This window comes from Podarcis liolepis (genome assembly GCF_965112155.1).
Source record: "Podarcis liolepis genome assembly, chromosome: 6".
In the NCBI taxonomy this organism is placed as follows: domain Eukaryota; kingdom Metazoa; phylum Chordata; class Lepidosauria; order Squamata; family Lacertidae; genus Podarcis; species Podarcis liolepis.
In genome coordinates, this window is record NC_139559.1 from 75,538,579 (window position 1) to 75,566,237 (window position 27,659).

Below are 27,659 nucleotides of genomic sequence, written 5' to 3' on the forward strand. Positions count from 1 at the left end.
TCAGTCAGATTCCAGTTGCAAGAGTGCAAGGTCTTTCCAGGGCTGTCTGCATTCTTTCATCATCATTAAAGCTCTGTGATTATATGCTTTTGATTTTAAAATTACACAATACAAAATCCAAGCGATAAGAGTGTAATTTAGAACAAAGGAAGGCAGAGGAAAAGCTATAATTAAAGATACACACAAATGCTAAAAAGACTGCATAGAAAAACACTGTAGCAAGGCACAAATTCATGTAATGTGAGCGGGAGAGGGCATGTAACAGACGGGTGCCCTTAATATGAAGCTCTGAATTTCACAAGCATGTTCCATACTATGTGGCCGTTGCTATGGTAACTACCTTTATTTTCTGAATCTGTACAGATGTGTACAATTCATGAACTTACGGCCTGTGAATTATTGCTTTCTGGGGGGGGGGAGGGGAGTATCAATAACTTATGAAGCTTTTTTTTTTTTTAAGGAAATCACTTCTCAATTCCTCTGAGGGGTGTGGGGCAATTGTACCTGTTTAAAGACAACAGAGATCAGAAATCTGCATGCAGGCTGCAGAGGAGAAAGTGAAATGAAGATAGTTAAGTAAAATTACCGCAGCTGCAATTCTACACACACCTGGAGTAAGTGCCAGGGAATTCAGTGCGAATTACTTCCGAGTAGACATGTATAGGATTGGGCAGCCTGCATTCTATTACATTTCATAGGACTGTTGGTCATCCTACTGGGGAAAGTAGAAAAACAAACATGAAAGAACTATAGTTTAAACATGAACAAATGCATTTGTTGCAAGAAAGCTAACCATCAGAGTCATGTCACATGAAATGCTATTTGCAGCAGAAACATTAACTAGTGATTTTTGTTTTTAAAATGTGCAAAACCTGTTAGGAAAAAATATTGTTTTTTTAAATGCACACACACACACAATTACACATTGATTGAGGGCAGAACTCAGCCAGGTTAAGCCTATTAAAATCCCACAGGGAGATCTTTAAGTGTGTGCTTAACTCTTTCATTTAAAGTGTTTATATATGGCTGGGTCAGGCCCTTGGTGCATTTTGTGACATTGTTTGCAAAAAAAAAAAAAAGTAAAGCATTTTAAAGGAAATCCCTTGGTATTTCAATTACATGTTCTACCTGCGCTTAAGGGGAGGGGAGTGTAGAATTTGTTTTGGTGTGTGTGAGAGAGTGTGAGTGTGAGTGTGAGTGTGTGTGTGTGTGTGTGTGTGTGTGTGAGAGAGAGAGAGAGAGAGAGAGTCTAAAATCCACATGTGAATATTTGAATGCTCATTTCAGCAAACATCCCATTAGGTTTAATGGAAATCTAGGCTTAGGAAAAGAAATTATTACAGTGTATAAATAGATGGAAATCACAGATATGCAGTAAAAATCTGTACCAAAATTAAGTTGGTGGGGGAAATGTCAAAACGTATAATTTGCTTTTGTAGGGCTTTAAAAAAAAAAAAACCCACACATACAGCTTCCAAACACAATCCTGCCCATTGGTTTTTATAGCAAATTAAACCACATGCTTTGTTCTTTCCTGTGGGAACTCATGGGATTCTAAAGTGCATAACTTGGTGGAAGTGTGCCCAAAATGTGTGTGTGTTTTAGAGAAAAGTAGCAAAATATTTTGTAGCAGAATGCATTTAAACAAAAAACCCAAAATACTCTGGGCACATTCCATCAAACATTAGTGTGCAATCTTCACTTCACTGTGTTTATGTTGGCTGTCTGTGCAACTCAAAAGAAATTTGACACCAGCAGTAACTTCCCCATCATATAATGTTTTGAGGGTCAGTTCAGAGCATCAGTTTCCCCTTATTCACGCAATACATTTGAGTTGCTGCAGGGTCAAATCAATATAGCAAATTCTACTTGTACATGCAAGTATTCAAGGAGAAGCCTCTCACCCTGAAGAGAAGAGAAGAGAAGAGAAGAGAAGAGAAGAGAAGAGAAGAGAAGAGTTTGGATTTGATATCCCGCCTTTCACTCCCTTTAAGGAGTCTCAAAGCGGCTAACATTCTCCTTTCCCTTCCTCCCCCACAACAAACACTCTGTGAGGTGAGTGGGGCTGAGAGACTTCAGAGAAGTGTGACTGGCCCAAGGTCACCCAGCAGCTGCATGTGGAGGAGCGGAGACGCGAACCCGGTTCCCCAGATTACGAGACTACCACTCTTAACCACTACACCACACTTGTGGTTCGAGGACCCGACCCCGGCGAAGTGAAATAAAGACACAAGGACACGTGATATAAGGTTAATGGGCTAGAAAAGGCCACAACTTTATTGGTTACAGCAATTGAAAAGGTATTGGCTTAGGCATTGGATCGAAACAAGTGGGTTTATTCACTTCGTGATGGGGCGAAGGAAGAATGAGGCCGGGGAAGGCTGGCGCTGCAGCAAAAGGCTGCTGAACACGCCCCCTCCGTGGCACCTGGTTGGGTGGCCACCAGGGGGGGCGTGAGCGCCAGCCAGGTGAGCAGGCGGCAGGGGGCCACGCCCCCTGCTAGCCGGTGCTCGGGCCCCGACCACAACCCCTCCCCTCTCTTTCAGGGAGGAGAGTCTTTCTGGGTCAGGACTTCTAGAGTGGCACCCCATGAGCCACTGGGTGGAAATGTTGTCCTTGCATTGTGCGGACATGGAAGTGCTTTCATAAGGAGGGATAGAGACTGCTACCAATGTACTCTCAAAGGCTAGATTTTTGGTAGCTTCCCAATCCATCATAGACTGGAGTCAAGCAGACAACTTTAATTCAAGCACCTAGATTGGGAGCTAAAGATCTTGGAAAGTAGGTCCATACCCCAAAATGGTTCTGAGCTTGGTTTCTTTACACAAACAGCTTCCCTTGCTGTGCTCAGATATGGCAACCCTCTTTTGATGCTGATGGGCTTTAAAAAGCAGTGTCGGCACTCCAGACTTTTAGTATTTTGCAGAAGGGATCTCAGCACCTCCCAGAATTTTAGGTTTGTGCAACTGGAGCAGATTCTAGTGATCTGATGCCCTAGTGCAAAAAAGGAAGCCAAATGTGGATTCACGCTATCCCAAAGCAAATATGAGCTTCAAAAGAGGCTTTTCCCTCCCCCCTTGAGGAGTGTAGCAGGGGGAGAAAAGGGTTAAAATTCCACTCTGTGTCCACTGCAATTTTAATCATTTTCAGCCACCCCACCCCAGATGCTATTTGCATTTAAAAAACAGCAACTGCCCATTAAATGCAACAACATATTGTGGTTTGGCCCTAATTTTGTCATGGATTTAGGCCCTCGTATTCCAGGGATTAAATACACACTTAGGAGTTAACAGCTGGGGAAATGAAAGAGAGAGTAAGTTTTAATGGTGGAATAAGGAGACGGTGGTGAAGATTGGGGGGGGGGGTTCTGTCATAGTTTGACGAAGGCTGTTACATTCGTCACTGATATTATTACAAATCATAACTGTGTGTTATTTATTCAAGTCATTATTAGAAAGATATAAGTTATCGCTTACTGCCAATTCCATCAAGGGCAAAGAATACTGTTGGTAAGAAGATTTCTTCCTTTCTGCCTTGCTGTTTCTGCAAGAATTACATAAATTACATTTAAGTCATTGGATAATTATGAACTTTCTTCTCCTTTATATTTATATGGAATATTGATTGAATTGCACACTGTGCTTTTACAATAAAGTGCTCTCTCCCTTTTTTTAACGTTGGTTCCTTTGTTCATCCAAAAGGAAACTGACAGTTATCCTTTTATAAGCTATTCTAAGAACATTTTCCCTTCTTTGAAACTGATTGATGCACTCTTTTAAATGTTCCTGCAAATATCTTTTGAATTTAAGTTTCTGCATAATGTAATAAGATAAAAAGAATTCTATACTTCAACAAGAGACATTACAAAGCAACCGGAGACATTATCAAGAGCATTAACAACCTCCTAATAGCAATAAAACCTTTTAACTGTCTGATGTTGAACATGCTCCCACCAAACCACCACATATTATGGTAATTGGCTCCAATTTCTGAATCTTTCATTGCAAAGTTACAAGTGAGGTAGGAACTGAGAAGTAAACCTAAATCCACAGCCTCGCCAGTTTATCCCTACCCACCTAACTCGTTCCTTCCCTACAAACCACACACCATTATAATGTTGTTTATGATGTGTGGGATCAGCACACATCTGTCTTCAGGCAGCAGCACTCCTGCCCTGTTGCAGAAGCTGTTATACAACATTTCGTTCTCCGAATGAGTTCTAAAAATAATTCACGGTTTTTTCCTCGTCAAAATCTATCATAACAACTCCAGTTGTTGCCTGCTGATCATCATTGGAAAAGGAAACTTTTACGCTATTTTTGTTATCAATTTTCTGTATTTAACCTTCCTTCTAACCGAGCCAAAGTTTAGTTTCCAGTTTGAGGCTCTGCTAATTGCATGAAGAGAAGTAGCACAAGAGCAGAATGGTTTTAAAAAAAATAAAATAAAATAAAATCTGCAAAGTTTGTTCAACCCTATGAAAGCACATGAAAAAGCAGGGATTTCTTGTTTGAAGGCAAAATGAGGTTTAATGGCAATGTCAGCACAAACACTTAACCTTGGGTTTACTTCCCATTTAATGCTGCGAATTCAGATAAATTGTCTATTGTGCAGCAAAGTTCTTTAGAGCCTGACAACTGCACACTGGTTACTTGACTCTCCTCTTAGTGTTGCTGATCTAGCAGCATCTAGCTTTCTAGATGTCTTCATTGCTTTACTATAATGGTCAGTTTCACGTGTGATACATGGTTTGATTACTGAACAGCTCATGAGTTGCAGCTGCAAACTGACTCCACTTGAAAAGCACTGAGGTTTGAGGTGCCACGAGAAGATCTGACCGTTCTCCCTGCAATGCAAAGACTGCTTTAGGATTATAAAATTTCTGTTTCACTTCTCAGTTTTAAAAGTCCCAAAGTCATTTACTACCAAGAAGAGAAAATATTGTGATAAAATCACGGAAGCGAATGCAGAACACATTTAACAATATAATGTCACTTGTAGCACCCAAATGTCCAGGAAAACCAAAATGTGTTTACCTGGCAACAAAATGATGACAAGGTTTGGGTCAGGCGGGCCTCCCTTGGGAGTGCATTCCATAATGGGGGGGCTGCTACAGAGAAGGCCCTTTCTCTCATCGCCATTTCCAGATTTCCCTCAGAGATGCCATGTTGGGAAAAACTAGCCCATTTGGGGTGACTCATCCACATATGAGGAGCATAAGTTGATGAGCATGAATGTTCAAACCAGCCCTCCATCAGATTTGGGCTAAAGTGTTTGAGGTGCTAAGAAAGAAAGCACAAAGGAAGACTAAGGGGAGTAATTATTTCAAAGCAAAGAATATACATACAGTGGTACCTTGGCTTAAAAACTTAATTCGTTCTGGAGGTCTGTTCTTAACCTGAAACTGTTCTTAACCCAAAGCACCTTTTTAGCTAATGGGGCCTCCTGCTGCCGCTGCACCACCGCCGTGCAATTTCTGTTCTCATCCTGAAGCAAAGTTCTTAACCCGAGGTACTATTTCTGGGTTAGAAGAGTCTGTAACCTGAAGCATCTGTAACCCGAGGTACCACTATACTGTTGATACATCATCACTCAGATCCAAATTAAAAATGGGACGCGGGTGACGCTGTGGGGTAAACCACTGAGCTTCTTGGGCTTGCCGATCAGAAGGTCAGCGGTTCAAATCCCCGCGACAGGGTGAGCTCCCGTTGCTCGGTCCCAGCTCCTGCCAACCAAGCAGTTCGAAAGCACGTCAAAGTGCAAGTAGATAAATAGGTACTGCTCCGGCAGGAAGGTAAATGGCGTTTCCGTGCACTGCTCTGGTTCGCCAGAAGCAGCTTAGTCATGCTGGCCACATGACCCAGAAAAACAGTCTGCGGACAAATGCCGGCTCCCTCAGTCAGTAAAGTGAGATGAGCACCACAACCCCAGAGTCGTTTGCGACTGGAGTTAACTGTCAGGGGTCCTTTACCTTCACCTTTTTAGAGCTGTATAAACAGTTCTCTTCATTCCTGCTTCTGGATTCCGGAACTGTTTCTGGATTCCCAGCTCCCATCATCCCTGACTTTTGGCCCTGCTGGTTGGAACTGGTGGAGTCCAACAATATCCGGGGAGCCACAGGTCCCCCACATCTGAGGAAGTGCTGAACATATCCATATTTTACACCCACAGAGACCCCTACTCAGGGAGCAAGACTCTTCTAGCAACAAACTGGACAAGACAATGTTCTGGGGTTTTAAAATTGGCCACAACTTCATTGATTCCAGATGTAGGTAGGATTTGGCTCGGCATTGCATGTAAATTCCTCTCAGCCTCCCTGGAATGAACAGGGTCGAGGCTAGGATAATTAGTCATCCACATCACACTCGGATCGCAAGCCTCTGAAGGCAGCTCTACACCTTGGCTTTGGACAGAGACTTCCATCTAGACCCATCTACCGGGGTTCCCTGTGAACACACACTCTTCTGAGGTACCATATGTTTCCTTAACTTCTTATGAGGGGAGCAGGGTTGGACTTTGGTAATACGGTGCCCTCAGCAAGGACAAAATTTGGCACCACCCTAAATCCAGCACTGAGGGGAGAACTTCTGTATTCTGGGAAGCCACAGATATGAAAAATGACGGGCGGCAGCATCTAAATGGGTTTGTTCTTCACACCTAGATCATGCCACCATTGATGCTACTCTGCAGCTTCCTAAGCAAAATGACGAATTCCATGTGGCTACAAAGGAATTATACACATACTTCTTCCTCAAAGGGGATTCCGTATTTTGAGAATGAAATTCCCAGATCGCTACGTATTCAGCAGATTTGAGGGGATTCTTAACCTGCAGATGCAATCAATAAATCAGCGGGGTGGGGAGAAAGGACCATATTCCGTACGTTTCCAAAATTGAGAAGGTAAACAATCCCTTCACTACAAATGGCTCCTGTAAAAATTTACATCAGGTGAATGTGGTTCACCCCCCCAAAAAAAAAAGCCACCCTTGGGAGTCTTGCAAGTCTAATGAGGCCCAGGGCCCAGAGGTTCCCCGCCAGTACTGTAAATTAAATGCTGCAGCCCATTAACACTCTCATTATTAAGATTCTTTAAAGAGAGCCTTTGCAGTGCTCCAGCAGCTTGGTATACAATTAAGAGATAGCTCTTGTCATGAGCCCAAACATTGTCAGAGCTTACAATTAACTGACCTCTTTGCAACCGCTCCTGAGGAAATAACAAAGCTTAAGAAAAGGGAAAATCGCACAGTTTGTAGAGTGCCATTACTCAGATATTCTGTGTGCATGTGTGTTGCTTGCTAGTAGCAGCTGTGGCAACAATATTAACTATTACGTGTTTGTTGTTCTTTTAAAAAACACCTCTGTATTAAACATATCCAAGTCACACTTGGTAATAAGCGCGGCTTTATTTTCAATAAAATGAAATGGTATTTTGAGTTGCTACAGATTGATTTTCTATAGTCATTCAAATGAAATACGCACCATGTTTTTTCCTTGCTGGCAGTTAGCCTTATCCAATGGGCTCAGATCTCTCGGATTTGTAAAATACTCTTCATACGTTATAAAGCCCTGGATGCAGAGCTGAAGGAAGAAGAAGAGGAGGAGCAGGAGGAAGAAGATGAAGAAGAAGCAGTCAAAAATAATTGGTGTCAAGTTATCTTTAATATTACTGTATTACATTGTTCACCAGCGTACAGGCACTTTCTATTCACTTCGAGTTACAAAGTGCAAGCTGTCTTCAGTAGTGTCATTATAATTAATTTCGCGGTGGCGTTTTGAAAGCCCAAACTTTACAACGCACACACACACACACACACACACAAAAGTCAAAGCCATTTCATGCCTTTTATAAGTAAGCAGCAGTAAAGTCACACACACAAAAACACCTTCACAAGCCAGGTAGCAATCTTTAATATATACCCAAGATTAAATCATATTGAGGGAGGCTTTTTAAGAAATAAATAAAGAAGGGGGGAAGAATAAGGACTGGCGTTATTTTTCTCCTGTAAACACAATAAGGTGCAGATTATAGATAAGACCGAACACGGGCTAAGCCTTTAAAAACAGCTTGTCGGCTTTATCATGCAAGTTTAAGTCACGGTATTAGTGCCTTAGACTTTTTAAAAAGACGTCATGGGAGGCACTTTGAAATTAATTAAAAGCCTGCATTCATTTGTTTGGGAAAGATAAACTTTATTCATGGGGAAATAACCCTGACACACTTCCCTGCCCGCCATAGTTTTCAAGCAAAAATTAGACACTGCAGGTAATATCTTAGTATTCCTTTTCCTTGGGGTATGACATACAGCTATACAGGGTATGAAGATTTCTGAAGGAAGTATTTATTACTGGTACATCCAAAAGATTTCATGTATTGCATCAGAAAGGCTTGATCGACACCAGAATGATCTGTCAGTTTGTTCTTCTAATTTTTTTTATATATATATTATTATTATTTTTAAAGGTGCTTGCTTTGGAAGTTCAACAGCAGCCCCTAGTGGAAGCCAGGAGTACTGCTGCTCTGGTCCTTTTCAATACAAACCCACCCCGCAGACCCTGGCAGCTTGCAAAAACCAATGGCAATTGTGAAACCAAGTACCCTAGAGAGACCGCATTAAAAAGGCAAATTCTGCTTGTGTGCTGGCTGTGGCCTGCATGAACCGCTGCTGCTGGCATGTCACAGTCAGAATGCGACCTCCAGGACATTGAAAACGCTGGCCTTTGTCATGGTAATCATTGCAAATTTCAGCCGCTGTCACTCCGAGGGGGGAGCAGGAGAGAGACATAGCCAACAATATACATCTGTCTGGACTGTCACATTCATTTTATGCATGAAGTCTAATAATTACCCACTGAATAATACCAGGGGGTGGAGGTGGGGGGGAGCAGGGAGGGAAGCACTTCGGAATAATGTTCAGCGTGGCTTAAGTCAAAGCAAGAAACGGCACAAGCATGAGCCTATTATGAACCTTTGCTGCACACCTATTATTAAGATGAGTTCTGCCTTACATTCCCGCAAACGGAAGACACAAAATAACCCTTGTGTGGAGGGGGGAAGTTTGTTTGAGCCTCTCACACCCCTGAACGGCAGGTCACAGCAGCGTTCAAAAGCTGTGAGAGTTGTGGCAGCAGAAGTTACCCTATCTCCTTCGCTACTTACATTGCAGCCATTTATTTGTTTTTAAAGGTCTCATAGATGGAGAGAAAAAATCCTCGCCAGCTCCGGTTAACTGACTGGAATTCCATATTGTTCATTAAGACACTGGAGTAACTATAGATGCTCCACGGGCAAAAACAAGAGTTCTGTTTTTGGAAGGTTAATTGGGGATGCCATGTGTCCTCTTTTCCCAGGACACGTCCTCTTTTGCATCGGTATGTAAAATGAGAGTCGTCATAGCGATCCATAGTTAAAAGTAGAAGTCGGCAAATGTGTCCTCTTTTTTGCTCTTCAAAATATGGCAAGCCTAGAGTCCATTTTAGAGGGGGGGTGAGGGGGAATTGACTTCTTTGGCAGTTACTGCTTCTTGTCTTCACAAGTCCACTTGGTTTTTCAAGGTAAGCGATGGTGGGTGGCAACAAAAGAATGTCTCTATCCAGAGTTATGAAATGTGCTTATTTTTGTGGGTGAATGAAGTTGCACCTATTGCTTTTAGTCAAAGGTCTTTTAAAAATAAATGATAAACAGACAGGCAGACAGACAGACAGATATACAGTGGTACCTCTGGTTACGAACTTAATTTGTTCCGGAGGTCTGTTCTTAACCTGAATCCGTTCTTAACCTGAGGTACCACTTTAGCTAGTGGGGCCTCCCACTGCTGCCACCGCCGCACGATTTCTGTTCTCATCCTGAGGTAAAGTTATTAACCTGAGGTACTACTTCCGGGTTAGCGGAGTCTGTAGCCCAAAGTGTTTGTAACCCGAGGTGTTTGTAACCTGAGGTACCACTGTAGATGATAAAGTAGTAACCGTAAACCTTGTTTAATGGCATCTGGTAGATGCAAGTCTTTGAATTTCTGTCTGTATTCTCCTTGGTTTTGGGTCCTATCTGAACTCTTCCCAATGGAGGAAAAGGAAAGATGGTGCCACTGGTGAAGATACAGGCCTACCGCTCTTTGACAAGAACACTTATGCCTTTATTCCCACCCCCAATAAATACTTTGGCATGGAACTAAAGAATAGGAACCAATCCATTCAGTCAAGTATTCCCTCAGCTTAAGACTGAAGTGACAAAGCCTGCAAAGGTTTAACACCTCAGTAAGAACTACTCCAGGCCGGCCCTACTATTAAGCAGAATGTGGTGACTGTCTCAGGCGGCAAATTCTGGGTTGCATCCTCCAGAGCCCTCTGTTGGATGACAGAGGTGTGAGTGCAAGCACTGAAGAATTAGTTTACAGTCCAGTCGGTTTCAGTACATGAAACGGGGGGCAGCCATCTTGTTTGTCCTTCACTTCAGGCTGCAAAATGTATTTGTCCTGTCCTGGAACCACCTCAGTCTTCTCTGCCAAATACAAGCTGTGAGTTGTCTGAGAAGCACTGCCACATTACATGTCTGTTCTGTGTAGGGATGGGTGTCTATTTCGGTCTCTCTCAGTTTCTCATTTTTCCAGTCTTAAATTCAGTTCTCCACATTTCCACATCTTCTCAGATTTTTTCAAAAGTATTTGAGAAAACTCATCCACATTTCTCTGTATATATATACACATTTCTCTGATGTACATATTTTAACAAAGCAATTTTGCCTAATATACAACAAGTTTTGTACATTGCTTTCATAAATATATGGGTTTTATGCAAACTTTACCCTAGTATATCCATTTCTGCACATATCGATTGTCCAGGGAAGTGCATTGCAAATCTCAGAGGAAATGTGGATTTCAAAGGATGGATGTATTTCGGTTCACACATTGTTTCGGAAATTGTGAATTATATAGGTTCGCCTTTAAATGTGAAATGAATTGAATGTTTTCCCCACCCCTGGTTCTGTGTGTAATGCTTAGGACATCACCAGTGCTCAGCTGGAGCTAAATAGTAATAGCGATGTTACAAAAGCTATGTTATTGGGGGGGGAATGAACATTAAACATTTCCATATATAGCTACAGCTGAAGAAGGAGGGAAACAATCTAATTTTCATATGCATTCAATATAAAAGAAATGCACAGGGGGTGAAAGCAAAGAGATATGAAAGAGAACTCAATGGGATTCAATATCTGAAGTTATAAATGTCTGGATAGTTCTGCTACATCAACACTGGGGGAAGGAAAAGTAGCTGGATTGTAGTGCTCCTAATAACACCATCTAAAGCTTGTGTTACCTGGGGATTAGATGAATGAGGGTGGAGGGGAATGGAGTTGCTGAATGTAAGCTAAACAGACAACTAAAAAGTCTAAGTTCCATAGTCAGAATTTCAAACATCATTTTTCTTCAACTGGCTAAAGTATCAAAACTGTTAAAGTCTCACTTAGTATCATAGCATCCATCACGGAGAATTTGAAGCAAGGCAATTATTTGTGATCTCTTCGTACATTCATGTTATTCTTCAGTCCTTCCACTATTTGAATACTTTCTTGCTCCAGCACTGATAACAGCGAAAAAGTCCCAGCAGGGAACTCCAAACCTCCAAATCTGTCTATCAATTACTGAAATTTGCCCGTTTGAGCCCAAACATAATTTCTTTTCAGGCAGGGAAAATGCTGCAGTGGTACAGGGAGGCAGGCAAAAATGAATGGATTTTTAGCATAAAAACAGAAGTTTGGTTCACATACAAAATAATTAATATTAATTTAACAAACTTGCCATGCACCTGTGGATTAAGGCAAGAATCTAAAGAATCTCACAACTTAGCTCTGCATACCTGAGTCAGGTTTGGATTTGGGTTTCTTTGAATGGCAGCCCACTATGCCTGAAAGCCAACCTAAGGAGAGTTTTGAAAGAAGTTTGTGGTGTAACACTGTGTATATGAGAGAGAGAGATGGGCATCCACAGGGAGGCATATTCCCTGGATTCCCAGCTTTCTATATTTTCTTCTGTTTACATAAATCTCTACCCTTGTGGAACCTGAATTGTGTGGCAAGAAGTGCCCGCATTCTTCTCGTTATTTATTTTGTCAGCAACCAGCCTGCTCTACCTTCCTTTGGTTTTAGCCAATGAATATGTCATAGAAATGATTTGACATTTAGAGAAGCAGATCTAGCTAGGCAGACAAGGAGACAACTAGAGTGGCACACCCACAATCTAGGGAAGGCACTTTCTGATTCCTTTTCAAGCCTTTTATAATATGTCCTCTTTTTCCAGGACACATCCTCTTTTTCATGGGTAGAGTCGTCATAGCGATCCATAGTTAAAAGTAGAAGTTGGCAAATATATCCTCTTTTTTTCTCTTCAAAATATGGCAACCCTATTTGCACCCCAAAACAAGAAGCAGCAGAAATGATGGGTAGTTCATTGTATTTTTCTGGATACCCATAGTATGCATATTGGTTTGTGTATGTCGTTCAATGAAGCCAAAAATCTCATTGGCCTACCTAAAGTAACTTTTGGGTCCCAGCCTGATTGGTCCCAGACCAGAGAGATTATCACATAGCACTTCTCTTTTTCCCTGGCAAATTCCCAGAACTGTCAACTCTAACATGCTCAGAGGCATGAGGGTACCTGGATCTTTCTTGCCCATCCCTACACATCCAGAGTTATACAGAATTGGCGGGTGGCGCTGTGGTCTAAACTACTGAGCCTCTTGGGCTTGCCGATTGGAAGGTCAGCGGTTTGAATCCCCACAAGGGAGTGAGTTTCCGTTGCTCTGTCCCAGCTCCTGCCAACCTAGCAGTTCAAAAGCACACCAATGCAAGTAAATAAATAGGTACTGCTGTGGCAGGAAGGTAAACGGTGTTTCCGTGCACTCTGGTTTCTATCAGTGTTCCATTGTGCCAGAAGTGGTTTAGTCATGCTGGCCACATAACCCGGAAAGCTGTCTGTGGACAAACACCCGCTCCCTTGGCCTGAAAGCGAGATGAGCGCCACAACTCCAGAGTCGTCTTTGACTAGACATAACCGTCCAGGGGTCCTTTACCTTTTTATATAGAATTGGTAGGAGTTTCCCCAAATACGTGGTTCAGGTTTCCTTCCCCCACACAGTGGATCATTGCCGCATGCAGACACAAAACCAACAGAACAAATTATACAGACAGAAAGAGGCAGATTTTTGTGCATGGGCAAAGACTGAGCAAATCTGTACATTACAAGGATTGCCCTCTTTCTTGCGTATTCCATCATAAAAGTTCATCATCTGAGTGAATTTGATAGGTATGCTCGTTTATGACATCACACTGTGACTCGTATCAGTTTTAGAAAATGTTATTGTCAAGTCTTAATCCAACAAATTTTCAATAGCCCAGTTATTCTCCGCTAGATAAAAATTTAGTACAGGGAAAATCATAAAGGGATTTCAAAGAACTGCAAGTTTGGAAGTATTTCTTTAAAAATGTCACCACTAATCTCTGCAAATCGACAACAGAATTTAATAAAAGTTCATCAACATTAATTGCCACACTCTTGAATAACTTTTGCATGTAATTATTACAAATCTAAAAAGACATTGCCTCGGGTTCAATATCTTTTGGGATCATCTGCTCTGTATGTTATCAAAGCTAACGGAAGATACAGCAGCATAAATTAATCTTGCTCCAAAAGTAAAGGAAATTGATGTTGTATAGTGCAATTGGAGTGGAATTTCACTCATCCTAAATCACAGTGGAGATCATGGTACTCCAATGATTTGTAAATTGCACTTGGGAAACCCTGAGGTTCCTTGGAAGCTTATTTCTCAATTAGGATGATAATATTGAACAAGACAGTTTGCCCATCACTACGGATTTTCCCATGCAATATGCAGGCATTATAGCATCATCGTTTTTTTAAAAAAAAATAAACCAGATCAACTTATGTATATGCATGTGTGAATCAATCCAAAGTGAAGGGCATGGGAACCAGGTAGCAATAAAGGGTGTGGTGAGGTGGATGCAGAGAGACAGGAAGCCCTGGACAGCAATCTAAGACTGCAGGCAGTGTTGAACTTGAGGCTCAGTTGTTCAGACAGACAAGGGCATGCGTGTGGGAAGGTCATAAAATCACAGTACTGTAGCTTGTTCCAGGTCACCTGACTCCACATCAGCCCTTCCTCTCAAGGTACCTATCTTTCTTTGAAGCATAGGGGCAGCACACCAGGCAATGGTGCTGACTTAAGAAATATATGAACAGCTTGGCTGGATCAGACCAATGGCCTCTCGAGTCCAGCATTCCATTTCCCACAGTGACCAACCAGATGCCTATTTGAGCCCAAAAGCATAACGTGAGGGTAATAGCCTTCTCCTACAGTTATTCCCTGGCAACTAACATTCATGCACTGATAATCCTTGTTGTTGGCCAATGGCCAGCTCCAGTGACATTTGACACCACAGAAAATTGTGGGGAGCAGTGAACATACAAGAACATACAATAGAGCAGCTTCATGGCTGATGGATGGAATATATTTTGCTTCACAGTTCAGCTTTACAGTTCCACTGATACTTCAGGCCTACATGTCACATGCAAGTGTGTACAGGCAGTGGACATTTCGTGTGTGTTCAACTGGCATGTGGCCGCTGACCCACACACTATTTTGGGGCCCCGGGAGGGGTGTGTGGCATGGCAGGCTTATGTGTGCACTGATGATGTGCGCGATGACCCGGAACAAGACCCCCGTGCAAACAGTTGCCTGTATAACGGTAGCCCAATGGCCCATTTAAAACAGGAAGTGACACTGCCAATCCAAGACATGTTGCTGCCTGAGACAAGATGGCGGCCCCGTTGCCTCATTCCATGTGCAGAAACTTGTTGGACTGGCAGCTGAACACTGTTGACATGACTGTTCACTGCACTTGTGGGCAGACAAGTAGCCGAAAGAGCAAAGGGAAGGCCACATGGTACACACAGGAGGAACAGCCAGGGACATGCTGCTGTTGCCCCCAACATCTTCTCTCTATGGTGATTACCTCACATCATCTAACGGTAGAACCGGCTCTGCTTCCAGTGGAGCAGAGAAGCCATGAGGTGACGGTAAGCTTAGAACTTTCCCTACGCACTATTTTCACATTCCAAATTGGCCACTCCCCAAGGCTGCTCTCTGTATCACAGGGCTTTAAATACATATACATTAGGCAGAGAGCCGATCAAGTATCTCTTCCTCCGGGTGATTCTCTGCTTCCAGTGATCTAAATGAGCCTTGGGGCTACTGTTACATGCATTTTTCTGTAACATGTACTTTGGACCTTATTCTACATGAAAGACTGACGTTCATTTGCAGATTCAGCCAGGGTGTCTGGGTTGTAGCTCAGCCCTTTGGCTCCAAGGAAGGCAAATGTGTCTGTCTGTATGTTCCCTCAGCCCTCTTGCTCACAGTGCTTTCTCCCCGGAGTTTATTTGCATGAATAACGGCAAGCACTGATATAGGCTTTCAGGGTATTAGACCAAACCTGTAAATGAATGCATTGGTTCATCACAATTCATTAATCAAGACTGTGCTGGATTTAACAGACAGCAGATTATTAGACACCAAATTATACAGACTGGGAGTGGCGGGAGGAGAGTTCCCAGAGGGTCATATGTAATGTGAATGGTTTTGCATAAAACTATAAACCCCTATTAAATTAAAGACACACAAAAATTATGTTCACTGCTTATCTAAAGTAATTTTTTTTAAAGGGATGTTACACTAATTTACTTCTTAACTGGTCCTGGTTACACTGCAAAGGGCTAAAGGTTAAATGCAATGTTTCCTTTGATGCTTGGCTAAGCAACTCATACTAACATACCCTTATAGAGGTGAAGAAATTAATGAAATTACAACTGTAATTCATTGCTAATGGAAAATCGTCAATGCATTAAGCCAAGAGTTCAAACAAATTCTCTGTAGACCCCAAGACCTAACCCTATGACTCAGACTATTAGACTCACAACTCTTTTTTCGAGTTCTCTCAACTGGGGATCATGAGAGGAAATTGTCACGTAATTCCACAAAGTTTGCAAATTGTTGACCTTGGTAGCTGAGGTCTCCCCGCGAGCAAGCACAGGGGAGGGGATCAAACTTTTAATTTCCACCTCCATTCAGAATACTCCCCCAAATTACCAGACGGGAAGAAGAAAGCAGTCAACCCAGAAAGTAGTCAACACTCTGAATATTGCAATTTGTGGGTTAATATCATGACAACCAAGTAGAGATGAACTGCTGGACAAAAACTACATATTTGTATCAAATTGTAGAACACAAAGCATAGTGACCTTTCAATATTTTTTCCAAGTACCTTGCATCCATGTTTGGGGACCAAAAGAGCTTTGTGTTTGGCATTTATAAACGCCAAGGAAAGTGAAGCAAGTCTGCAAGCTATTTGCCGAGGTTGTCCGTGCATCCATTGGGTAGAAGTTCTAAATATTAATGGGTGTGAATGCATTTCGGACGACTTGATTGCTTCCCAGTGGGAAGGAGGACATATGCCCAGTCCAGGAGTCTTAGACCCACCAAACAGAAATGCGGGATGGGGGACTCTTGTGGTCTATTTTAATGGGGGACAGCCAGGAAAGCATGGTTGCTGCTTTCTTCCCACTGGAGACAAAGCCTCACGTCAGTGTACCCTTCCCAAGCAGAATGGAGATTTTGGAGCCAAGATGCTTAGAAAAAAATTAAAATTGTGGCAGCACCAAGTTATAGGGAAGCATTTTCCCCTCCTCCTCCTCCTCCTGCCTGGTTCTTTCAGGGAAGCACCCAGAGTCTGCAATCATTATAATTCTCAAAGACTGGAGAATTGGTTCTGATTGAAGTGAGGACCACTTTAACATCAAAACCCAGCTCCCTTGCACCATTAAAAATTATTAATGTTAAGGCTTATCGTGTCCCTTAATTATATAAAACTCTACAAGGAATAACAACCTGTAAATTTACTATGCAAATGCTCTTAATTTATGACAGATTGCTACTTCAAATACAAGTATTAAGTCACTATTAGATTTGTTTAGGTAATGCACTAATATGCATCACTGAGGTCTTAGATTTCTAAGTAGCAATAGTGTTTGTTAGATGCAAATAAGGATTACTTTAATTAAAACACCATCCCCAGCATCTCAGAAGATTTATTCCAAATCTTTATATAGGGCAGATTCATTATCTTTCTGCAGTTAATAAAAAATACAGCCTTCTTTGGTTACATTTTAGAATTTAGCATTGATTACTATTTTGTTACTAGAAATAAGATACTAATGTCTTTTAATGCAAGCCAAAAGCAATTTTGTCAGCCCAATTAAAATACTATTGAACAGTGGCTAAAGAAACTTTAATTTCTGCATAATTATATAGTGGGTAAATGTTTTTGGTATATATATTTTAAGCATATTAAGCAGCAGAAAGCATACACACCTATTATATTTAGCTAGATCGGCCACTTCCAAAAGAGATAACTGAAGGACTGGAGAGAACAGGTTGATGTTGGGTGGGTGGGTGAGATAAAGAGAGACACAGACAGACAGACAGACAGACAGACAGACAGACACAGAGAGACACAGAGATGGACTGGTTAGACACAGAGAAATGGTGGGAGAAACCAGCTAAGGAACCACCGCCAAGGAACATAGAGCCCAGGGAGTGGTGGTGGGACAATGATGAGTGGTCAGGGAGAAGAGGGAGAAGCAGAAAAAGACTAGGAGGAGGAGGTGTCAGAAGCTGAAAAGGAAACAGGGCTTAGTGAGCTGGGAGAGTCGGTGGCAGAAAGAAGTTCAAAATCAGAGGCAGAGGCTGGAGCAGGAGGGTGGGACGAGGGAGGCCAAGAGGCAGAGATGAGTCAGGCTGGTGAAGAATCACTGGTGTTTCCCCTCCTGCTGAGACAAGCTCCCCTCCCCTCCTTGTCACTCAGAACCAGTAGAGGCATGAAGAGGGTGTAGGAGAGGTTGACTGATGCAAGCGCAGTCTCCAATTGCTTGGAAAAGTTCACCATTCTTCTTTGAACATCCATGTTCCCATCCTGCTTTTCTGAACACATTAACACAAATATACAAGAATTATTGCAATCTCCGCTATTAATTATCTTTGGAGTATTTTCCCAGATCTCTTGCTCACAACCAGATATCCCCTTCTAAAACTCAGTGATGAGCCATGTTTGCAGCCACACTCATCTGTATTGTGATATCTTGTAAGCATCGGCAGAGAGCAGTTTTAGAATCAGAATAGCAATATAACTTCATATAATGAGTAGTAGTGGGTCCCAGTCTCTCACAATGACTGAGCCAGGGCTGATGAGAGTTGCAATCCAACATCTAGTGGGACACAGGCTCCCTACCCATGATCTATAGAATCTGAATGTTCCCCAGCAAGCCAAAAGACTTGACAAAGGTAAAAGACAAGATGGTAAGGCTACAGAAGCCCAGCCTGATCATAATGATTGTTTTCTGCATTATGAAATGCTTAGCGTTGAGTTGGCTCTGTAGGAACTGTTGTCATTTGTGATTAGGGACACACACAAGCAGATACTTAAAACATGCCCGACAGATAAAAACCATGTTAGAATGCACCCCTTGGTAATGTTGGCAAATAGATTTGTGCTCCTTAAGTACACGGTAGACATTTCAATTAATAATTCACCTTGCCAATAGTTTTGTAATATTCTGTAAACAAGCTAATGAAACCAAAGCTTCACATTTTGTGTGCACTAATAATGCTTGTTTAGAAAATGATCATTAGTGGATTTAATTCAGATCTGCCAACTCTAGTTAAAAATTATTGCTGTTTTCATTCCTCTGAAAGGAGGCAGGGAAAGGGAGCATCCCGCTGTTTTGAAACACACTGTTTATGGCAACCCACTAAAAGTTATTTATCCATTTCTCTGTTGTAAATTTGAAAGCGTTGAGGGGAAATAATGCCACAAATATATATATCACCAGAGTACTCGCAGCAAGCGGAAATTCCCAGTTTAATTAAAGACAATGAATATCATCTTCCTATAGATCTTTTTGTACCATAAAAGATGTCTTCCCAAACAGCGGGGGATTCGGGCCTTATCAGAGCAACAGCAAAATTAATGAAGGTTCACTTGGGAGGCTGGGAACAGGTCCTAGCAACAGATAAAAGAGAAGAAAGGAACAGGAGAGAACAAGGCTTGTCATCCCGAGGCTATCTGATACCGCGGTTGTCTCACGTGCATTGCTTTCGTACATCACAAAACTGTCCCCGGCATTCTCCATGCCGGTTTTGTGATGTGTGAATGTTCGTTTCTCCTTGATCTTCTTTGCTCCTTTCAGGGTGCAAGCTTCCAATCTGTCCATTCTGCCGCTTTTGTCAAGACAAATGCCTACCCTCCTGCGTCCCTCGTCACCCATCAGTTTTCAGTGTTTGCACACCACTTGCGGACAATATAAAAGAAGCAAACAGGGTAACCGCTGTGAGTCAGTTCTGCTCCAGAAAGCCCTGAAAACCGTGTCTCAGACCCGACGGTTTTGTCAATGTAGATCCAAGAGTAGGGAACCTCAGGCTTTCAGTGCTCCCCCCTCTCCAAGTCACACCCCACACTGTTGAGGCGGCCACCACCCCCTCACCAGCTCTGCTTTGCATCCTCCTTGGGTGTTTTGCCCTGGCTGCAATGTGTCCTTGATCTCAGATAATGCTCCTTTGCTTGGAGAATAAAGAAGTATGAAGACACACCTCCTACAAAAAGTTAAAACTTCCTTTCATTACTTTGCCCAATTTTGCTTTTGCTTCTGCCCACTACTGGAATACGGCCCCTGAAAGGTTGCCTAGTTGTGAATGTGGCTATCGGGTTCCTCCCCACAACATGTAGACATACGCACATTACATCAGATGGCTTTAGAGTGGTCCTTAGTTGAGTCATCTTCAGCCTAGCTCCATCTAATTTCACCCATTGCCATACTAAGTACCTACACTGGCACATCTGACCAATTGGTGCATCTAACCCAGTGTTTCCCAAACTTGGGTCTCCAGCTGCTTTTGGACTACAGTTCCCATCATCACTGGTCCTGCTAGCTAGGGATGATGGGAGTTGTAGTCCAAAAACAGCTGGAGACCCAAGTTTGGGAAATTCTGAACATTTTCTTCAGCAGTGGTGAACCAGGTGTCCCTGAACAGCTCACAAGCTTGCCTGAGCGTCTGGTAACTATATATTTGAGCGATGGCATAACACTGCCAAAACTAGTGATGGAGACTTCCTCATGCCTAAACATGTATCTGCTGATACCTCTGGCATGCGGTCTTCTTGAATCCGAATGGCATGTTTCTTATTGCTTTATCCTCCCCAATACCTCCTTCCTTGGATGCACAGCTCTGCATCACCAAGGAACTCTTCTACCTTGAAGAAGACCTTGCAAATTGCCTCGGTTTTGCCTCCACAGAGGCTGCTCCTGTCTTCACACCCCTTAAGCCGCCGCCACCACTAATGTGTCTCAGCTCACTCGCAGAAAAGCCAGACAAAAAGGGGAATTGAGAGCTGCAATTACTTGCAGGCATGATATGCACAACTCTGGGTTGGTCAGTTGTCCCTAGGATCCTGAGAACTAAGGAGGATTTTTAGGTTTTTGGTTTTTACTATGTCAAAATTACAGAAAGCAGGAGACTTCTGAAATTCTCTTCTCCATATAGTTTATGGAGAGGCTGTGGCCCTCCAGCTGTTGTCGGACTACGACTCTCATCCTTGACCATCGGCCATACTGGCTGATGGGAGTTGCAGTCCAAAAACATCTGGTACCCCACTCCTGACTCGGTCAGTGGTTGTATGTATTACCCTGAGCACCACGGCAATTTTGAAATATGCTGCCCTTTTAACAACAAAAAGGGGTACCAAATACTTGTCAAGTGAGTGTTATTAAAATATCAAGAAATTCTGTTTTTTAATAAAAACCTCAAAAGAATGAAAATGTTGACATTATTAAGCATGTTGTGAATTTTACATTACAAGGGGTGGGTGGGTGAAAGAGAGAGAGAGAGAGAGAGAGAGAGAGAGAGAGAGAGAGAGAGAATTTGCCATATACATAAATATCACCCACTGAAAGACTGCTGGCACTGAAGTCTCTTATAGGTGCTGGATCTGTCTGTAACGGAGAACATGAGATGCTTGTTCCTAGCCAACGTGCACTTTCCAATCATGACTCATCCTTCAAACATTTATTGAAAATAGGCTTTTATAGCTGTGATGTCAACCTTTCTGAAAGACTGCAGATGTACAGATCACAAGCGCTAAAGCAAGCTAAATTCATACTAGGTTTCCCTGGCAACTGAAGTTAAACACATCTAATGGAGAGATCCTGTCCTCATGTTTTGCTTATTGGGCAGGGCAGGATCACTCCTAAACACAGACACACACCCATATGCTGATGGAACACAAGGTATATTTCCACTTGAATTGGGGATACAGCTGTTGCACATTAGCAGAGAAGGTGCCATTTCCCACTCTAAATCAACCAGATTTTGCCAGATAATTCAATTCCAGAACAGAAGAGCTTCACACTATTAAAAAGATATTTGTCTTTGTAGGATCAAACTTAGCTATTCTAAAATTCTAGACCTTCCTGAGGCTTGGGCTGTTTTAATGGTATCACATCTTTCTAAAAGCACCCAGTAAGTGCCCTTGTGAAGTTATACTAATATCACCCATTTATTTGTCTTAAATCTGCAAGTAATAGCATAAGTATCTGTCATTAGTGGTGATATGCTTTTAGATCTATTATTACCCCTTTTAAGGTTTTTTAATGTTTTATAAAGCAGACAGAAGACTAATGTTGGCTGGGTGATGTATTAATAAAAATACATTCCGATTTTTCAAAAAAAAATGCACGCCCCACGCCCCAATGTCTGATTTCTTTAATTTAAAACCACTGCTTTCTATCCTGTCCTGATAGCACAGGACACAATGAACACTTCTGACATTCTTCTGTCTTCCTCCTAATGCTTGTAAAGATATTTGAAAGGTGTCTCCATATTAACCCAGGATGAACATATTTAACACCTTCAAGCCTTTCATCACAAAACTTGCCTTCCAACTTTTATCATCTTGGTTGATAAGGATATTTTAACCATCCTTTCAGCTTTTCCTTTCTCTTTTGCCATTGATGGTGTTCTCATCTGAATGCTGATCTAAGGAAAGCCATCATACTTACAATGGTATAGTCTATAGTGCTATTATTTCCTGCCTCAGAACAATGGCACAAATTTCCATAAACAGGGCTTCTCAGAGCAAGATTTTCTCCAGCTCCCGTTCCTCTAAAATCTGCTCCTGTGGATAGGGGATGAGGAGAGGTGAGGTTAGATGGCCCGTGATACCCACTCCAAGACTACAGTATATCTGTAACAGGGATTAAATGAGATGCCTCGGGCTTTTAGCCTAACCCTTCAGTCTTGCAAACAAAATTCATGTACAGAAACAAAATTCTTCAGTGGATCAACAGACCTGGTGCAGAAATCTCTCCTCTATCAGAGAGAGAGAGAAAGAGAAAACAACTGCATTCACCAGCAGTACAAGCCTAACTCCTTGCCTAGTCCCATATGTTTTTAATTTTTGGATTTGAAGAAGAAGAGTTTGGATTTGATATCCCGCCTTTCACTCCCTTTAAGGAGTCTCAAAGCGGCTAACATTCTCCTTTCCCTTCCTCCCCCACAACAAACACTCTGTGAGGTGAGTGGGGCTGAGAGACTTCACAGAAGTGTGACTGGCCCAAGGTCACCCAGCAGCTGCATGTGGAGGAGCGGGGAATCGAACCCGGTTCACCAGATTACGAGTCTACCACTCTTAACCACTACACCACACTGGCTCTCTTTTGAATATTTAACTCCTATGCTGCTTAATATATTAAATATATCTCTAAGCGGTGAACAGAAATCTGAAGCAACAGACGACTTAAATTGTTACAAAAATACACACTTATTAATTAATGTTACTAATATAAACAAATCAACATCAATTCATTTTCCTCCCGGTTCTCACCCAGGGTCCAAAGAAATGTTCAGTTCACCCACAGAAGTCTTACAATGAGAAGAGTTGCTGGAAACAGCAGACATCACCCTTGTCTCTCAATCTAGACTTCTTATCAATGGGCAGGCCCAAGGAAGATGGCACTTCCCCAAGGTGCCCACAGCTGTGTCCCATTCACTCTCCACACCCAGTTCAAGGTGGAGCAGGTTGCTTGAGTTTCCCAGGGGGTCCAGAGGATGAGGAAAGCCTCCCCCTCTCCACTCACAGCTCTTTTTCACCCTCTGTCCTCCTCTTCCAGCTGCTCAGATGAACTCTCCTTACTGTTTTGTTTCCATGAAATAACAGACTGCTATAATCGTTATGGGTTTTTTCCATGCTCCTGGCAGGTGCCAGCTTCTCAACTGGCATCTGCAGCTATGATTTAAGCACCAGATTGATCTGAATGCATTAGCAGGTGAGAACGTTTATCCAAAAGTTTTACCTTCTGACTTCTCCCCTTGTGACCTCAGAAGAGTTGTGATATTTGCCTCTTCTGGTTCGGACTAAATTCACATTAATAAAACCCCGTTTTCTTCAGCATGCTTCCAAGCTTTCTACTTTGCTCTGTTCAGCAAATGAACTGACAAGCACTCTTTCTTTACTGCACTTTCAGAAAAGCAGATAAACATGTTGGATAATGGGTAGATAAAAGTTTTATGCAAAGGAAACGCAGAAAGCCACCCTATATGAGGTCACACTATTCATCCATCTAGCCTTGTATACACTAACAGACAGTGGTCATCTGCCCCCTGAACTTTTTTTTAACTAAAGATGTCAGGGGTCTTCTGCATGTGCTCTACTGCTGAGCTATAGCCTGGCACAAGAATAGCACAGTTTACAGGGCGCTCCTAAGAAACCTCATTCAGAAGTAAGTTAAATGGGACTTAACTACCTATGAAATGTGCTTCAGATTCCAAACTTGGCCACCTTAATAAAGGGCAAAAAAGCCAACATCTCACTACGGCTTCATCTGAAATTCTTTTTTTCCAACACAAAGGCTGGATGCTGAAGAAACCTAGCAAATTACCATAGGTACCTGCTACCACAGATTATTTTACAGGCTAGAGGCAGAAAGTCAACTACAGTAGTACCTTGGTTCTCAAACGCCTTGGTTGGTACTCAAACAACTTGGAACCCAAACACTGTAAACTAAAAAAAATTGTTCTGGTTTGCTAACGTTTTTCAGAAGCCGAATGTGCTCTATTTTTAGTGTTACGCTTCCGATTTGAGTGCCACACTTCCGTTTTGAGTGTTACGCTGAAGTCTGTCTATTTTTGCTATTTATTTTGCGTTTTTGTGGCTCTTTTTTGTTTATTTTTTGTAACTGTGTGGAACCCAGTTCAGTTCCTGATTGATTGATTGATTGATTGAATGTGTGACTGCAGCACATTGTTTATTGCTTTCATTTTATGGACCAATGGTCTCGTTAGATAGTAAAATTCATGTTAAATTGCTGTTTATTGGGTTGTTTTTAAAAGTCTGAAACAGATTAATCCACTTTGCATTACTTTCTATCGGAAAGCACGCCTTTGGTTTTGGAACGGACTTCCAGAATGGATTAAGATTGAGAACCAAGGTACCACTGTACCTTTGCTATCCTCCCCACCAAACCTGTAATGGATTATTTCCTATGCATGGTAGGAAACACTTTGATTTCCCATTCAGCTGAATGGACAATTAGCACGCATTCAAATGAATGGAAAGGTCTACACATGAAATTCTGGATTTGTGCAAACCTTGGTTTTCCCACCATGAACACAGTATCTATTAAGAGGGGGAAGTGGGCAAAGAAGGAGCCATTAACACACCTTCAAGGTATGTTAATCAGGTCCCACAATTCATTTTCGTCCTCTGAATTATAAACCATAGATAATCAAGGTTTGCAACAGAAATGCTTACGAACCATGATCAGTGGAACTGATCACCAGAACGCTAATGCCATGTATGAACTGATTGTTTGCATTAAATTATGCACAAGAAATACAAACAAGAAAAAGGAAAGAAATTAAAGCTTTGTTCCCTTATTAGCATAAGGTTAAAGCCAATGAATACATAATTGTTCCACACCCAAAGTATTAAAGGATTTTATTCTTAAAGTACAAAGAAATTACAGTAATATGCAATGCTGCCTTATTTTACAGGCAAATTGTTTAGTTCCCCCCTCCCTCTCCTTTCCTTCTCTCTCTGAAAAAAACACACATTTTCTTGCTGGAGGATATTGCCATGAACAAGGCTAGACAGCCAAACTAATATTGATTCAAGAGCACATATCTGAGAACAGCTCAGAACAATAACTCTAAAATGCTATTAGCATATTTTCATTTCAAGTTCCATTTACGTCTATAAATCCCATAATTAAGTTACACAATACATATTTCCCGAGTAAGATAACACAAAATTAAGCATAAATATACAGACTGCAAATTGGCAACAATGCAACTAATGTGAAACATTAAAAAGATATAAAATACATCCCAATACTACAAAATGTATGAGATTATTCCAATAATTACAGTTTATTGTCATAAAGACAATTACCGGCTTAAGTTCAAAGACAAACATGGAACTTACAACGATCTATCAATCTCATGAACATCAGCATTGTTGTGTTATTTTAATTTACCCAACAGTCCCAAGAAACGGCTTCTTATAAATAACATTCCTCACCACGAGGGTAGTGATTTTTTGCTTTTATGTTGTTTTGAGTTTTCTGCTCTTCAGAAAACTTTACTCTTCACATTTACAAATGGTTAGTTTCGAAATCTGACTTATCTCGGTATTAGGGTGCCCTGTAGCCTCTTTTATAATTTTGTCCAGTTCAGATATAGAAAAGAATGTTTAAAGCAGCAATGTTTCTCCATTATTTAGCTTATTGGGGGTATAATCTATGACCAAGCACTTCACTGGCATATTCTCTATCAGCATATCCATTTAAAAAAACCAAACACAAAGCTTCCATTACAGTTTCACCATCCCACTGAACCCAGCCCTACAAACTGATAACACTGTTACCCAAGCACCATTCAGGACTGAATTGGGGAGCCCTTCAAAAACTCAGGTACAATTTACCTCATACATCTGGAATCCACACAACTTTGTCCTGTCTTCCAAACCATCACCTTGTCTTCTCCCACACAGGTTTCACTGGGGCATTGATAATAAGCTGCGCCTCACACCAACTGCTTCCTCCTACCTTTCGAAATGAAAAAGTAGCCTACACCAGCCTTCCTAAAATTGGTGCCCCCCAAACATTTTGGACTATAACTCCCATAAACCTCAGGCAACTTGGCTAATGGTGACGGAAGATGGGAAACTGACTCTTTCCATCTGCTCTATTTGGGTAAGAAATGCTTGATACCTTGGTACATTGTTTCTCAGTTCTTCTGCCCCATGATGTCAATGGACCTTACCCATTTCTCCAGTGTGGTGTAGTGGTTAAGAGCGGTGGACTCGTAATCTGGTGAACCGGGTTCGCATCCCCGCTCCTCCACATGCAGCTGCTGAGTGACCTTGGGCTAGTCACACAGAGTGTTTGTTGTGGGGAAGGAAGGGAAAAGGAGATTGCTAGCCACTTTGAGACTCCTTAGGGTAGTGATAAAGCGGGATAACAAATCCAAACTCTTCTTTTAGGAAGATGCCTGTATCACATGCAAATTAGCCTTCAACAGGGGACCACCACCCCCTTAAAGATGCCTGTTACTTGCCCGAACACAAGATACCTGCATGCTCTTTACTGTCAATGGCTGATAGATGAGGAAGCAAGAGTATTTGCTTTGATGGAATCAGGTTGACGTCTACTTTGATGTTCTCCAGGTGCCTGAGCAGTAGCATGTTCTTTTAAAGTATGTCAAATTAAGCAGAAAAACTCAAGTCATTTCTTATGCTGAATTGATATGTCGATTTAGACAATTTAAGAACAGTGAGTAACAAATTAAGCAGGTGATAGAAGATCGATGCACAAAGCATCTGTTATTATCTCTGGACCTGACAGATAATCAAGCTCTGTTGAACAGGTAATCAACCCTTCTTGCCTGGTGAAAGAGGAGATGTTTTAAGGTGGTTGCAACAGGATCCCAGGATCATTGCGTTGTGGCTCATTTCTGAATGTACAAATGCTGCGCCAAATGTGCTGAAGAGTTTAAGCTGCATTTCCATCTCCAGCCTTAATAATAGAGGAAGTCAGCAAGGATCACCATCAAGAACACCATTTATAGCAATAGGGTTTGAATATGAATGAGGCTTCAGAGCTGCCTGCGTGACTTACTATACCATCAGCTTTGGCAACAGAGTTTATATTTTTCTGTTAACTACCATATGCAACTGCTGCTTTTAATGCAAAGCATTTGCATGACCAGACTTGGGTCATTGTCAGCTTTTCGCAGAGGCTAAAGCTTTCCTGAAATGTCACAGCAAAGTTTTCAGAGCAAGGATCTGAGCAATCCATTCTGCCACGGGATACTTCCTGACAGGAGTGGCCATGGAAGTCACTCAGTGCTAGCTTCTTCGGGTTCTTTTCGTAAACCCACAAACTTTGCAATAACATCCGCACGTATGGAACAAACATAAGTGAGAGGCGGGAACCTCTGTCTAGTAAAGTAGTGAACTGTGCAGCGTCTGAGGACCCACATGCATG

At 41.9% G+C, this 27,659-nt stretch overlaps 1 protein-coding gene and 1 long non-coding RNA gene across 3 annotated transcripts in view; one reads left to right on the forward strand and one right to left on the reverse strand.

Moving 5' to 3' along the window:
- Positions 1–17,396, reverse strand: part of LOC310710352 (uncharacterized protein) — a 41,258-nt gene extending 23,862 nt beyond the window's left edge. Inside the window, exons 1-4 of one of the 2 annotated variants that reach the window (XM_083511270.1) lie at positions 9,971–17,396; positions 7,480–7,578; positions 5,037–5,282; positions 3,477–3,543 (exon numbers count right to left, since the gene is read on the reverse strand). In XM_083511270.1, the coding sequence (XP_083367396.1) occupies positions 3,477–3,543; positions 5,037–5,282; positions 7,480–7,578; positions 9,971–9,985 (427 nt within the window). In that variant the 5' untranslated portion in view covers positions 9,986–17,396. Of the gene's footprint in view, positions 1–3,476; positions 3,544–5,036; positions 5,283–7,479; positions 7,579–9,970 lie in introns of those variants that run through there. The other variant, XR_014527962.1, reaches the window with a different exon arrangement.
- Positions 1–27,659, forward strand: part of LOC310710414 — a 153,884-nt gene that overhangs the window by 1,662 nt on the left and 124,563 nt on the right. The window lies entirely within an intron of this gene.